The sequence below is a fragment of the Muscardinus avellanarius genome (genome assembly GCF_963383645.1).
Source record: "Muscardinus avellanarius genome assembly, chromosome: 4".
In the NCBI taxonomy this organism is placed as follows: Eukaryota; Metazoa; Chordata; class Mammalia; order Rodentia; family Gliridae; genus Muscardinus; species Muscardinus avellanarius.
Genome location: NC_137789.1, coordinates 123,511,540 through 123,525,485, shown reverse-complemented (window position 1 = coordinate 123,525,485; position 13,946 = coordinate 123,511,540). Strand labels below are relative to the sequence as shown.

Below are 13,946 nucleotides of genomic sequence, written 5' to 3'. Positions count from 1 at the left end.
TTCTATTAGATTATTTTTAAAAGTTAAAATTAAAAGATATTCTATTTTAAAATAAGATCTTTTAAAATAATATCTTAGCTGGGCGTGGTGGCACACGCTTGTAATCCCCGCGCTTGGGAGGTAGAGACAGGAGGATCACGCAAGGTTCGAAGCCAGCCTCGATGGCTTAAGAGACCCTGTTTCCAAAAATAAAAAAGTATAAAATAGGCGTGTAGCCTGGAGGTAGAAGGGCTTCCAGGAATCCCAATACCACACAAAAATTTTTTTAAAAAATTAAAATAATATCTTAAATTTTAAAACCCATATGTGCTTACTTTCTAAATTCTAGCTACTAGCTTTAATCCAAACAGATATGTATAATCAGTTGTACATCCTAAGTAAAAAAAAAAAAAAGAAAGAAAGAAAATCACAAGGCACCGTACAATATAAGCCAAAAGCCTAATCTCTATCATGTGCAGAAAAATAAAAACTAAAAAAAAAGAATAATAGCATCTTTCTGAGGGCCTAATGCCTGAGATAATTAGGGAAATACACAGACTAAAAAAAGCTATTATTGAAAAGCTTTGTAAAATTATACAAGTAAACTATTATTTATTGAATTACAATTATATGATATATAAAACAACAATTTCTATACACAGGGATTCAATGAATCATAATATATACAATTATCTGTAAAAAGGCAAGATATAAGTTACAGTGATTATGAACATATAATTTACAATAAAACACTTCCCAAGACTGGCTCATTTGGCTATTCTTGTTCGAAGTCGTCGCTTGAGAATCTGGTGATCACTTTCCTTCTCTTTTTGGTCCATTAAAATCTGAAATTTTAGTTGTTCAAAATTAGAGGCAAAAATAAAAATATAAGCTTGCTTATAATGAATGATAATGTGTTCGTGTGCTTAATCATTGACACAGTAAGTAGATTAGACTATTTTTGTCCTCTTAGACTATAGACATACTGCCTTCTGTAAAAACATATGCAAAATAAAATAAATTTTGGATAAATTTCATTCAATACTGCTTAATTCTAGAACTAGGATAACCTATACTCTATATTGAATCTAGGGTATATATAAGATTGAAATAATTATTCAAGTATTTGTAGACAAATGCCTCAGATCAATTTTAAGAAATAACCTTTAAGCACAAGTATAAAATAAAAAAGTAGAAAGTAGAGCACACATCAAACTGAAACCAAGAAATAATATTCAGGCAAGGAAGGAAATTATGTACTAATCAGACAGATGGTGAAAAGTGACTAAGAGAATAGTCCTTTCAACAGCATGTTCCAATTAACCTTAATTCTTTACCAGTTGCCTTCAAGTGCCAATCTATCTAATAGCTAATATTTCAAAAAAAGTTCTCTCCTGATTTTTCTTGGCCACTTCCTGTAAAAGTCCTTTCCTGTAATTATTTTTCCACCTTACTTTCATCCACGAAGCAAATGTAAGCATGATGAAAATTAGAACCTTCCCTGTAATAGCACAGACTGTTCTGAGTGAGGAGAATGAGTCATAGTCCGGGTAACAACTACCATCTTTTCTTAATAGAGCCTGGAAGGCTCAAAGAAAAGGTGGGAGGAAATGGCTAAATGTCAATTCTATATTTTTACCAGGCACACGTGGACCTGGATTTGTGCAATTCTTGTGATAAAGATAACAAGAAAAAACAGATGTTAGAAGCAAAAAAAATTACTAAATAGTGATAATCCTATTGATGGAAGTATATTTCTCTGATGAAATTTCAAGTACAAATGCACACACTTATCAACATTAATACAGCATTTCTATTTATAGTGTAAGTTTAACACATCTGAGACCAAACGTATAGTGTTTTAAGTGATTTGGTCCAAAGAAAAGATATTCGAATCACTATAAAATTTAAATTGTTGTTAATGCTTTAGAACTAAAAAGAACACGAATAGTGTTATAGTGATAAAACTGAAATACTGGCTTACCACTTGGCCAGATATGTCAATAGGAGATGAAATTTCATTGGTGTATAACTTCCTTTTGGCTCTTTTTGGTTGAGACACATTTTCTTTACTTGCTTCTACACTGGAAAGCTTTGAAGAGCTCATTGTTTGGATTATCTTCTTTGCTATAAAATACACATATTAATTTCTGAAATAAATTTCTAGCTGTAAGAGTCTGAAATCCTCAATAAAGAATATACAAAATTTTAAAAATGCAATATATAAATGGTAAAAGGACACAACACAAGTGATAAAGGAAACTAAAGGCCTAAGAAACACATGAAATCATAATAGACAGCAATGATGGCAGAGAAAGCAAATAAATAAATATCTAGCCAGGCGTGGTGGCACATGCTTGTAATTCCAGTACTTTGGAGGCTGAGACTCACAGGTTTGTGGCCAGCTTCAGTTACTTAGTGAGGCCCTCACTAAGTGAGACACTGTTTCAAATATAAAAAATAAAAAATAGGGCTGGTGGTATAGCTCAGAAGTCAATCTCCAGTATTGCAAAAATAAATAAATAAATAAGTATCAGAATAATGTTCAAGAAATTGAAAAAGTAGATTACAGTATAATCAGCAAAACCCATGCATTATGGTTATAATCCAGAACAGAAATAACTTATGCTCCTGAAAATACTTTTTTTGGGGGGTGGGGTGGGGGAGGGAAGAGTCTTCTTTTTATCTTTTTGGGATGGGGGATTGAACCCAGAGTGCCACACTTGCAAGACAAGCACCTTGCCACTAAGCCACATCCCAGTCCCCTGAAAATACATTTTACAAAGAAGCCACTGGATGGAGCTCACCAAGTGCTGTGTGCATGTATGTCCCTATCACTGCTGAACTTCATTATGATGTGAGAGTAAAATGCACCAATAGGAGTATATTAAAAAATACATGCCAGGTATATTGGTAGGCAAGCTATTAAGGAACTAAGCCAATCAAGTAATAAACACATTACCTGCAGGTACCTCCCTCTCCTTGAAAACATATTCCCTTTTAATATATGTTAGTCAGTATAACTTAAATAATCTTCTAAAATAAGAAGTCCCTACTCCCCAAATTTAAACATTTAATAGTTTTCTATTTGTTCCTCCAGATATTTTTATATAGATTATACAATAAAAAACAAATATATTTTCTGAAAATATTAGCCAGATAGATCTCAAGTTCAAAACTGCACCAAAACATGCTGTAGCCAGCTATAAGAGCCCCTCAGAATTTTTTTTCAGTCTTCAAGGAAAACAGTGATCCTTGAAAACTTATGGTTTCAAAATGCTATCACATTCCATTCCTTTTGATGATGCTGTCTGTACAACTTGTATTTTCAGAAGCTGGATTTTCAGTGGTTGTTTGGCATTAAGTTCTAGTAGAAGAAGCTATATGGTGATTCTTTGGGTGTTGGGGCACAATTACTGAAACATTAAGGGCACTGAATCAAAAAAGTTTAGAAACCTCTGTAGTAAGTTTTCACAGGAGGTATTTCATGCATCTCAGTCGGCTCAACCCAACTGCCCTTGCTTGTAGTCCCCTTCCTTCTCCATATTCTCGTATTCCCCACTTTTGTCCTCTAATCGATACTGTTGCCACTTGGGCAATCCCACAACATCCCCCACACTACTGGCCCATAGTCCCTCCACACTCTACATGCCAGATACACAATGCTCCTTGGAACTGCATGAGCATTCTCTATGCTGTGCTGCCACACAACCTGTGTTAAAGCTGTTTCCTCTGGTAAATGTGCACATGTATGTGGAAGTGTATGAATGTGTATCTGTGTGGTATGTATTTTAATGTATACACAGGCATTAACATGTCTACATTATAAGAAAAAAGTATTCACCACACAATTTTTATAAATTCAATAGATAGTAACAAACACATTATATATATATATATGGACAGGTAATGTTTACATATGCATACAACACACACACACACACACACACACACACACACACACACACACACGACACTAGAAGGATATATACCATATACTAACAGTGATTAGCTCTAAAGGGTATAATCCTGCTAACAATTTAATATCAAGACTAAATCCCATTTTCTCTGTAAAGTCTTTCCAAAGCCCATGCTCTCACACCACTTTGCTTGCACCTCTACTATAGTAAGCTGCCTGCTCTATCTACATCAACTACTTAGTACGAGCCCTTCTCCTCCAATACGACGTGAACACCTGGGTACACATCATCCTTCCACCGCTGCTTCCCTCAGCATGTGGAACAAGAAAATCCCTGTTTAAAACAATGATGCTCACTTAACTGAGCAGCTGGTGAGTCTATGTACCAATCGGGTATTAGGAAACATCCTACATCTAACAAAAAAAGTCATTTAATTGATTTTCTACAAACCTTTTGATTGTAGAATTGTTGGAGAACGTTGTAAGAAGTCTCCAAATTTCTGTAGTGTTCCTTCTTTGTTTTTACTGGGCAAGTTTATACTAACTGTGGGTGCCTGACTCCGCAAAGAATATGTTTTCTTAGATGACAGACGTGTAGAAACCTAGGAAACAACCATTTTTTGTTATTGTTGATAAGAAATGCTAGAAGAAAACAATTATGACCACAGTTGAATTATAGACTGGCGGTAGTTTATGAATTCTAGGCTGAGGAATTTGGAATTAAGTACACACGAGGAAAGATGAAAAAGCCAGAGGACAGCAAAATGGACTCGACAGCTAGTGTTAAGTCATAAGTGAATGCATGACTACTGCCTGCTAATGGCCAAAATGAAGGGCTACATTCTAAGCTGAATTTGATGTACAGGAAATGGAAGGTACCTGAGTTACAATTAGACACAACTAGATGTCCAGATAATTACTAATCAGAATTTGACATCTTCATTTCTAGCTTCTACTTTATAAACGTAAATTATGGGAATGATCAATTATATACAACTTAAAAAAAAACAAACCTTCTGTTCCTTTTTGACAGAAGAATCCCTATTCTCTGAAACAAAGAACTTAGAATTAGCTCTCGGTGTAGCATTCTTCTTATTTTCAGATTTCACGAAGTCCTAAAAATAATTTTAGCACCAGTTAATTTCTTGACATTGTTTTCTTTCACTAGATTAAAAAAAGAAAATCTGTAAAATACAATATTATCACTTAAGATAGTAGTTCTTAATGGAGGCAGCTTTGGCCTCAGAAAACATTGCCAATGTCTGGAGATATTTTTGGTTGTCTCAAGTTACTTTGAAAATAAATGTTACCATTTATTATGTATTTACCACACCCAGAGCAAAAGCTAAGTATCTTAAACACATGAATATATTATTGCCAAAAGGAGGAAACTGAGGATCAGAAAGCTAATGCGACCATATGACCATATATGCATAGTTAAGATACAATAAAAGGTCTGGCAGCCCTACCATCAAGAAGCTACAGTAACAGATAGTTTGTGGCCCACCACTACATCAAGGCCCAAAGTTTAATAATGGTTGATGGAAACAAATTTCTCTTCCAAAACTTGCTATAAAGAACTAAGATTTTATTTAATTTAACCAGAAAGGACTGTATATTCAAGCAAGTTAGTCATTTCAGTTTCTCTAACTTATCACAGTTTTTCTCTCTTACTGCAGGGAAAGTATCTAGTTTAAAATAAGACTAGTTCATTCCAGTAAAATCCACCATCATCTGACATATTACAGTTTAAATGAAACAAGGAATAAGCTGTGTATTTTATACCAATAGCTTGTTTGAAGATTAGTAAACTACAGATATCCTTTATTATTCTTAAAGTATACAAAATATGCCTTAAATTATGATTTTGATCTCATGAACAGAAAGGCAGCAAAACAAAGCTTAAATACATACTAAATCTGAACTTATTAATTTGCTTGTTAAATTTACTCGTCAGTTAAGCATTTACCTCCTCCATTTCATTACTCTTCCTCTTCCGGGCCTTGGGAATCTTAACTGTTACTGGTGTAGTACAACCAGGGTGCTTCACTGCCATTTTGTTTGGCCGTAAAGGTGTAAACTGAATCTCTAACTCAGGTTTTGGAAATCGAGTACTTTGTTCATTTTCTGTTGACACTTCACAAGAGTCAAGAACCACAGATCCATCCTATAACAAAATTAAAAAGGAAAAAATAATTTATCTGAAATATATGAATTTTTATAAACCACAAATTCATTCTCTCAAATGTCTATTCAAGAGCACAAACTAGGAAAAATAAAAGGTGTGTTAAGCCACAGAAAGGACAACAAGACCGAGGTTTATAGATGGTATGTTAAAATTGGAACAAAGTGGGGCTGGGGGCCTAGCTCAGTAGTAGAGCATATGCCTAGCATGCATGAGACCCTGAGTTCAGTTCCCAGCACCAACAAGAAATAGGAGCATTTCCCAAACTTGTATGATCATGAGAATGACTTGGAAATTTTGTTTAAAATATTACTGTATACTGGGCATGGTGGCGCATGCTTGTAATCCCCACGCTTGGGAGGCTGAGACAGGAGGATCGCGCAGGTTCGAAGCCAGCCTCAGCTACTTAATGAGACTCTCAGCAACTTAGTGAGACTGTTTCCAAATAAAATATAAAATAGGGCTGGGAGTATAGCCCAGAGGTAGAAAGCCTCTGGGTTCCACCCCCAGTACCACACAAAAAAATTAAAAATAATAATAATAATAATAATAAAATAAAATATTACTGTATGGGAGGCTGAGACAAGAGGATTGTGGTTCGAGGACAGCCTTCGCTACTTAGTAAGGCCCTTTGCAACTCAGTGAGACCCTGTTTCAAAATTAAGAATAAAAATAGGGCTAGAGGTGTAGCTCAGAGGTAAAATGCCCCCCCCCAAAAAAAAGAAAAGAAAAGAAAAAGATTACTGAACCTTAAAAGAAATCAATTTATTCAGAAATCTCTAAGAAAAGAAGCTGAAAAAAAATTTTTTAACAAGCAGCCCAGTAAAGGTAGACTTAAAGCTGGCTGCAAATTCTTTTCTATTCTTCCCATTGAAAAAGGGAGTCTCTTAATTCTTTACTCTTTAAATCTGGGCTGGCCTTAATGACTTCCAGGGCCAGTAAGTCTTGATGGAAATAACATCATGGTTCACTTCCACCCTCTTGGAACACTATCAGAACACCTTCTCTCCTCAAAATCGATCTTAGAACCAGGTTACTGTTCTGTGTACAGCCCAGGCCATACGAAGAGGCCACAAGTAAGCCCGGTTGAACTCCCAGAAGCAACTACCAACTATTCAAATGAACCATTTGGGGCTTTCAACCTAATTAAGCATGTTGGTTTCACAGAAGCAGGAAAAGTACACAGAAGAACAGAAAAATATAATTCTCACAAAATTTTGAAATAAACAGTAAGTGCTGGAATAATTAACAGAAAATTGGAACCCAGGGTTTTAGGATAACACATATACATTTATGAAGAAATAAATGTCCATTATATATTATTGCTCATGTAATCAAGAATTAAACCTTGCTTCTATATCAACTTTTCCAAAAACTTTATAATTTGCATTAGTCCCTAAGTTCAATACTTTGAATCTCTACCGAGAGCTAAGGCAAAGAGAAAAGGAATGGTTCATTTATTTTACCAGGAGGATCACAGCAGGAGTCTCAGCAACTTCAGCTACACTCTCAGCAATCTAGCAAGACCCTGTTCCAAAATTAAAAAGGCTGGGGTGTAGATTGGAGGTAGAATTCCCCTCCCTGGGCTTAATCACTAACAAAAATAAATAAATAAATAAATAAATAAATAAATAAATAAATAAATAAATAAATAAATAAAAATTTAAAAGGGGAGAAAAAGTCTTTCTCTTCCCCTCTGACACTCTCACCTCATGCTTCTACAAACACTTGGCCCATAAGGTAAGTCCAAACAAATTAGTAATCTATATGCCTTTTAGATTCTCTACTCCTTAGGGTGGCAATTATGTCTTATTTATGTTTATATCCTCAGTGCTGAGCAAAGTTCCCAACACTGAACGCTCTCAATAAGTGTGTTTAAAAATATATTCAAAAAGTAATTTTTGAGTTGGGTTGATAACCTTGGTTCAATTCCCAGCAAGATCAAAAGAAAAATAATTAATTTTTATCCAAGAATTTCAATTGACAGAATTTTTATCTATTTCATATCCAATCTAAGAATCTCTACAATACTCAAAGTTATTCACAGAAGCCTAAAATCCATGCATATTAAGAAAACTCAATGTGAGCCTTATTAAAGGCTGGTGACAAAAAGTTATCATATGGATAAAATACCCCCCCAAAATACTACTTACTATAATGCTTACTCAAAGAAACTCTTGTGAGATTAATAATCACCCCTATTTTATCTTTGGTGAGATTTTCTATTTCTGACCCTCAAATGTGTGTATATTGTTATGGTGGCATACAACTCTATTCCCAACACTTGGGCAGCTGAGACAGGAGGGTCACAAGGTGGAGGCCAAAGAAAGCAAATTAGCAAAAACCTCAACAACTTAGCAAGGCCCTGTTTCAAATTAAAACTAAAATAGGGCCAGGCGTGGTGGCGTACGCTTGTAATCCCAGCATTTGGGAGGCTGGGTCAGGAAGATCGCACAGGTTCGAGGACAGCCTCAGCTACTTAGTGAGGCTCTCAGCAACTAAGTGAGACCCTGTTTCCAAATAAAATATAAAGTAGGTCTGGGAGTATAGCCCGAAGGTAGAAAGCCCCTGGGTTCTACCCCCAGTACCATAAAAATAAATAAATAAATAAGCCCTACAATACTTAAAAAAAAAAAAAAAATAGGGTTGGGGGTGTAGATCTGAGGTAGAATGGCCCTGGGTTCCATCTCCAGTACTGCAGAAAAAATAGGGTTGGGGGTGTAGCTCAGAGGTAGAATGTTCCTAGATTCAATCCCTAGTACCACACCAAAAAAGTGTGTGTTTTAGCAGATACACTGTTTTTAAGAGAAAATTAACATCATTTGGGCATCTAATCTCCCAAAACAATTTCACCTCTCTCAAAAGCTTCTAGTTCCTTCACATAGAACCAAGCACATATAGGTAGATAATTTTGAAGCAAGGTACCCACAACTGCTGACTACATTATACTTGCAAGCGTTATGCAGTGAGTAATGGCGGGTCGAGAGGGCAAATAGGGAGCCATGTTACTCACCTCAGCTGCACTACTGGAAACTCCAAAACTTGCTGAGTGAGATTCTGTTTCAACTCTGCCAGTACCCACTGAACTAATATGTCTGGGCATGATATCCATGTTTTGCTTTTCCTAAAATAAGAAAATATTATAGAAAAAAACATTTAAAGCTGAAAATATATAAAGCATTTCACATAAAGAATATAAAATTAACCAGGCATGATGGCACATGCCCATAATCTTGGCATCTAAGGAGACTGAGGCAGGAGGACTACGAGCTTGAGAATAACCTGGGCAACTTATCAAGATCACGTCTCAAAATTAAATTTTAAAAAAGGCAGGAAATGAGACTCACTGGTAAAATCTTGCCCATCATGCATGGACCCTAGGTTTAATCCCCAGTACCAAATAAATACACACACACACACACACACACACACACACACAATTTTCAGACCTTAAGACCATAATAACTTTAAGCCATAAGAACCATAATGATAATTAAATCTCTTCTTACAGTACACTCTTCATCTCATTTTCCAATAAAGTAAGTTTTATTCCTAAATTCTACTTAAGTAATTTGTTAAGACTCAGATTACATATTAAGAAATACTAGACTGCATTTATACAGATCTTATCACAGCCATTAAAAAACAAAAGTGAAATATACCTATTATGTCATCCATTACTGCTAAATAACAAAGACTTAATTCATAATGGGAAAGCAACTAGCATGTTCTAGCTTCCACTGTATTAAGAACTGTGATGGGCACAGAGGTTCATGCCTGTAATCCCAGTACTTGGGAGGCTGAGACAGGAAGATCATATGTTCAATGATAGCTTGTCCCTGAGTTCAATCCCCAGTACCAAAAATAAAAAAAGAACTGCAATTGATAACTGTTTTACAATGGACTTAATTTCATAATTCTATTAGGAAGAGGTTGTTTTCTGTTTTAGAAAAAGATAAGAAATGGTAAGTAATTTTCGCCAAACGTTGCAAAAGCAGTAACAGCATTTGATACCTAATAAGTTTCTCTGACTTTCCAGTCTGTGATATTTATACATGATACTACCTCTTCATAGAAGGAGTCTTTCTCCAGAATCATTAAGTCTTTTGATATCTTACATATATAAGTTCACACACGCGTGCACGTGCGTGCATGTGTGCGTGCAATTTCTCTTACTGTTTGAGGCTTTGTAGATCTTTTAGTGTAGATTATTTGTTTCAGAAAGATTAGCTTCAGATGTACCCTGATTCCACTTACTGGGATTTAGCACTGTAAAAAATTATCATAGTTTTTACTACAGTGGAAGACAGAGCATGGGAGCTACTTTCTCCATATGAGAGGCACTCCTTTCTTCATTCCAGATTCTGAGCCTCAACATTATTATAAAAGTAACTGCTTGAACAACTCACAATATCCCCCGCATGGAGCTTACTTTCAAAATGTATAGCTTTGGTGGGCCCAAGTACTAATTTACCACCAAAATTTCTTGTTGTATCACATTTCCAAATTTTAAATATAGATTAGGAGCAAAATCATAAGTTATTGGCTTTCTAATTACTCTACCTGGGAGATATGACCAAAATATTAGAGAAAGTTCCACTTATGTCTTAACTATTGGCAAACCAATCACAATGACTAACTGAAAACTCAAAATTCATGAGAAATATCCAAGTTTTTCAACTCTGATTCCCCTCTGGCCTATTAAGTAAGTTAAAGGTATAGAAAGAATAAAGTCTACTGACTGTCTCAGAGCCCTCTAATGTGATCTTCTTTAATCGCTCCAGTTCATCATCTTTCTGTAAGTTACTAGAGATCAGCGCTTTCATCTGTATCTCTAAAGCTGCCACCAGTCGATCCCGTTCTTCTCTCCACTTTTGAAGGTCATTGTTTTTCTCTGCTAGCTGTGCTGTCAGTATTTCCTAACCAATAAATAGATAAAATATTGAAGTAAACCACATGAGAAATCTAAGGTTTAGGAAATTGTATTACACATAGCACCATGAATACCACCATGAACAAGACATAACTATGCCAGATATAAAATATTTACTTATAAATCAAAATATACAGCACCATTATACACATTAAAGGTAAGCATGTTATATATATCCATATTCTACCTTGTTCAAAATATGTTTATTGGACATTTCTTTCAATGAACAGTTACAGCTACAGCTTTTAAACTAATACCAGTATTTCTACCAATATTGAGATATGAAAGGATAAGATTATAGTAAAACAAATGATAGAACAAATGAGAAAAATGATAAAAAAAGTATCATTTACATGAGTTAAAAAAATCATGAAATAATTTTTTACAAAAGGAAAGCAAGTTTATTTACACCAAGCCACATAAAGACAGAGCACAGAGCACAGCAGACCCTGTGCCTTCAGAAAGGCCTCTCTGCACAGCTGGCTTCTGCTTGTGTGTAGTACTGGGTTGAGCCCGAGGACATCCATCTTTATACCACCAGCCTACCTAATTTAATTTTTGTTTTTGAAAAGGGTCTTGCTAAGTCATCATGTGCTAGCCTCCAATCTTCAATCCTCCTGTCTTAGCCTCCCAAGTACTGAGATTACAGGTGTGTGTCACTGTGACTGGGTGGTTTCTGCCACTACACATGGTCCACAAATAAATGCAGCCTGCCCACATATACATTGCTGTGAACCTTGAGGGCTGCTGGTGCATCTTTGTTTTGCGATTCTAGCCATGTCCACTGGCCCAAGGACATGGTTAGGACCCTGCTCTGTGCTCCACGTCCATCAGACCAGGGTCCAAACAGACTCTTCTCAGACTGACAATCAGAGAGGCAAAGTGACCACTGCTTCTCTGCAAGATAGATAATCTACAACTATTTTGAGAGGAAAAAACTTTGTGCATTAAGGGGAAAAGAACATGATTTCTAGAGTAGACTACAGGTATATGCTAGAGATTTAAACTGAGAATTTTTGCTCATAAAAGACTTATTTTCATAAAAATCGGCTATGTCCAATATTCAATGTTAAGTGTAGTTTCAAAGTCAGAGAGTAAGACTATAAAAAAAAATTATCCTTAACCTATTGAAAATTAACAATCTGAGACTTCCAGGAAGATGGCAACCAAAAAAAGGAGCGTTTACGAGTCCTGCTAAAACTCGATCTCTATTGCCACAAAATCAGAGCTTTTCATAGCCAGAAAACACTATCAGCAGAGAAATAAAAAATGTAAACACAAGGGACAGAGAAAAAAAAGACTAGAAGAACAACCAGAGACTAGAAATCAAGCCTGCAATGCGGCAGCGGAGCTGCGCCGGCACCATCTTGCCTCATAGCACCAGGCTCCAGAGAGGAAAGGTAAACAAGGAGCTGAAGTGAGCAGCTGCGGATCATTCTGATGTAATTCAGCAGTTCTTTCAGCGCAATGAACATCTAAAACTTCCAGTGGCCAAGGTCACCACGCCTTCCAGGGACTCAGAATGGAGCTCAAAACCAGAAAAGAAATTTGCCAGCCTCACGGCCAAGGGCATGACAGTGGCGCCATATTGCCAGTAGCAACAGTGAGTTCACCACGCACAATAACCATGAGTGAAATTGTGGCCTCTAAAGGAGAAATCCCTCCCAGGGACTTGCACAGCTTTGACAATCTCCTTGGGTCTGAGATTTTGCAGTCCAACCCAATGAAGGAGTAGCGATGGCAGAGATACCACACCCTGGTCGCAGCTCCCCGTGGAAAAACGCCCAGCCTGGCACCCCCACGGTCTTGTGCAGCCACAATTAACTTCCTGGGTATGAGACTCTGAGATACAACCAGTACAGGAGTAGTGGCAGCTGTGATTAATGCAGACTTGAGATACAGAGCACCCTAAGTGAAGTGGTAGTGACCCAGGGAAGGCACAAACTTCTGAAATCATGGGAAAGAGGAACAACAATAGAGCAATGAATGCACACAACCCCATATTATCAGAACCGGATAACAGAAATTCAGAGATCTCCAGAAGATCAAGTCAGGAATATAACTGTAGAAATAATACAGAACCTTCTAAAAGAATTTAGGGAGAGTCTAAAAGAAATAAAGGATGCAATAATTGAGTTAAAGGCCTCAATTCAAAGTATAAACAATAGATTAGACGACATGGAGGATAGAATCTCATTCCTAGAAGATGATCACTCCAAAAACGAACGCATAATTTATAACTTAGAAAAAAAAATCAGAGGCAGGTATCTGACATTGAAGAAATATGGGCCCATTTTAAGAGAGCTAACCTAAGAATAATCAGAATAGAGGAGGGAAAAGGTGAAACCAAAGGGATCAACAATATCTTCAAGGAAATAATAGCAGAAAATTTTCCAAACATAGAGCAAGAGGTCGACACACATGTCCAGGAAACTTATAGAACTCCCTTTAGACAGGATCAGAGAAGAGGATAATTGTTAAAATGACCAATGTGGAAGCCAAGCAGAGAATCTTAAAGGCAACAAAAACAAAAGGCCAAGTGACATTCAGAGGCAAACCAATTAGAATCACTCCAGACTTCCCAAACCAAGTCATGACAGCCAGAAGGGCTTGAAGTAACATATTCCAAACTCTGAAAGAAAACAACTTCCAGCCAAAAATTTCCTACCCAGCAAAACTTTCTATCAAATTAGGTGGAAATATAAGAAGCTTCCATGACAAACAGAAACTCAAGGAATTTATGCCTTTAAAACCAGTGCTAAAGAAAATACTCAAAGAGATTAACTACAAAGAAGAAATAGGTAATACACACAAGAACCAGATAAACAAGATTTTCCATCCAGCAGACAACTAAGCAAAGAATATATTCATGTGTTTATTGGTTAAAATCTTTGGAGATTCATTATTTACTTTTAGTCTTTTACCTATTT

The 13,946-nt window shown here is 36.2% G+C and overlaps 1 protein-coding gene across 1 annotated transcript in view; it reads right to left on the bottom strand.

Moving 5' to 3' along the window:
* Positions 1-746: 746 nt before the first annotated feature.
* KIF20B (kinesin family member 20B) overlaps positions 747-13,946 on the bottom strand; it is a gene marked incomplete at both ends in the record, with an annotated part of 69,013 nt that continues 55,813 nt past the window's right edge. The window contains 7 exons of the mRNA XM_080694833.1: positions 747-824; positions 1,964-2,106; positions 4,350-4,500; positions 4,912-5,013; positions 5,868-6,065; positions 9,097-9,207; positions 10,826-11,002. Of these exons, the coding sequence (XP_080550959.1) occupies positions 747-824; positions 1,964-2,106; positions 4,350-4,500; positions 4,912-5,013; positions 5,868-6,065; positions 9,097-9,207; positions 10,826-11,002 (960 nt within the window). The remainder of the gene's footprint in view (positions 825-1,963; positions 2,107-4,349; positions 4,501-4,911; positions 5,014-5,867; positions 6,066-9,096; positions 9,208-10,825; positions 11,003-13,946) is intronic.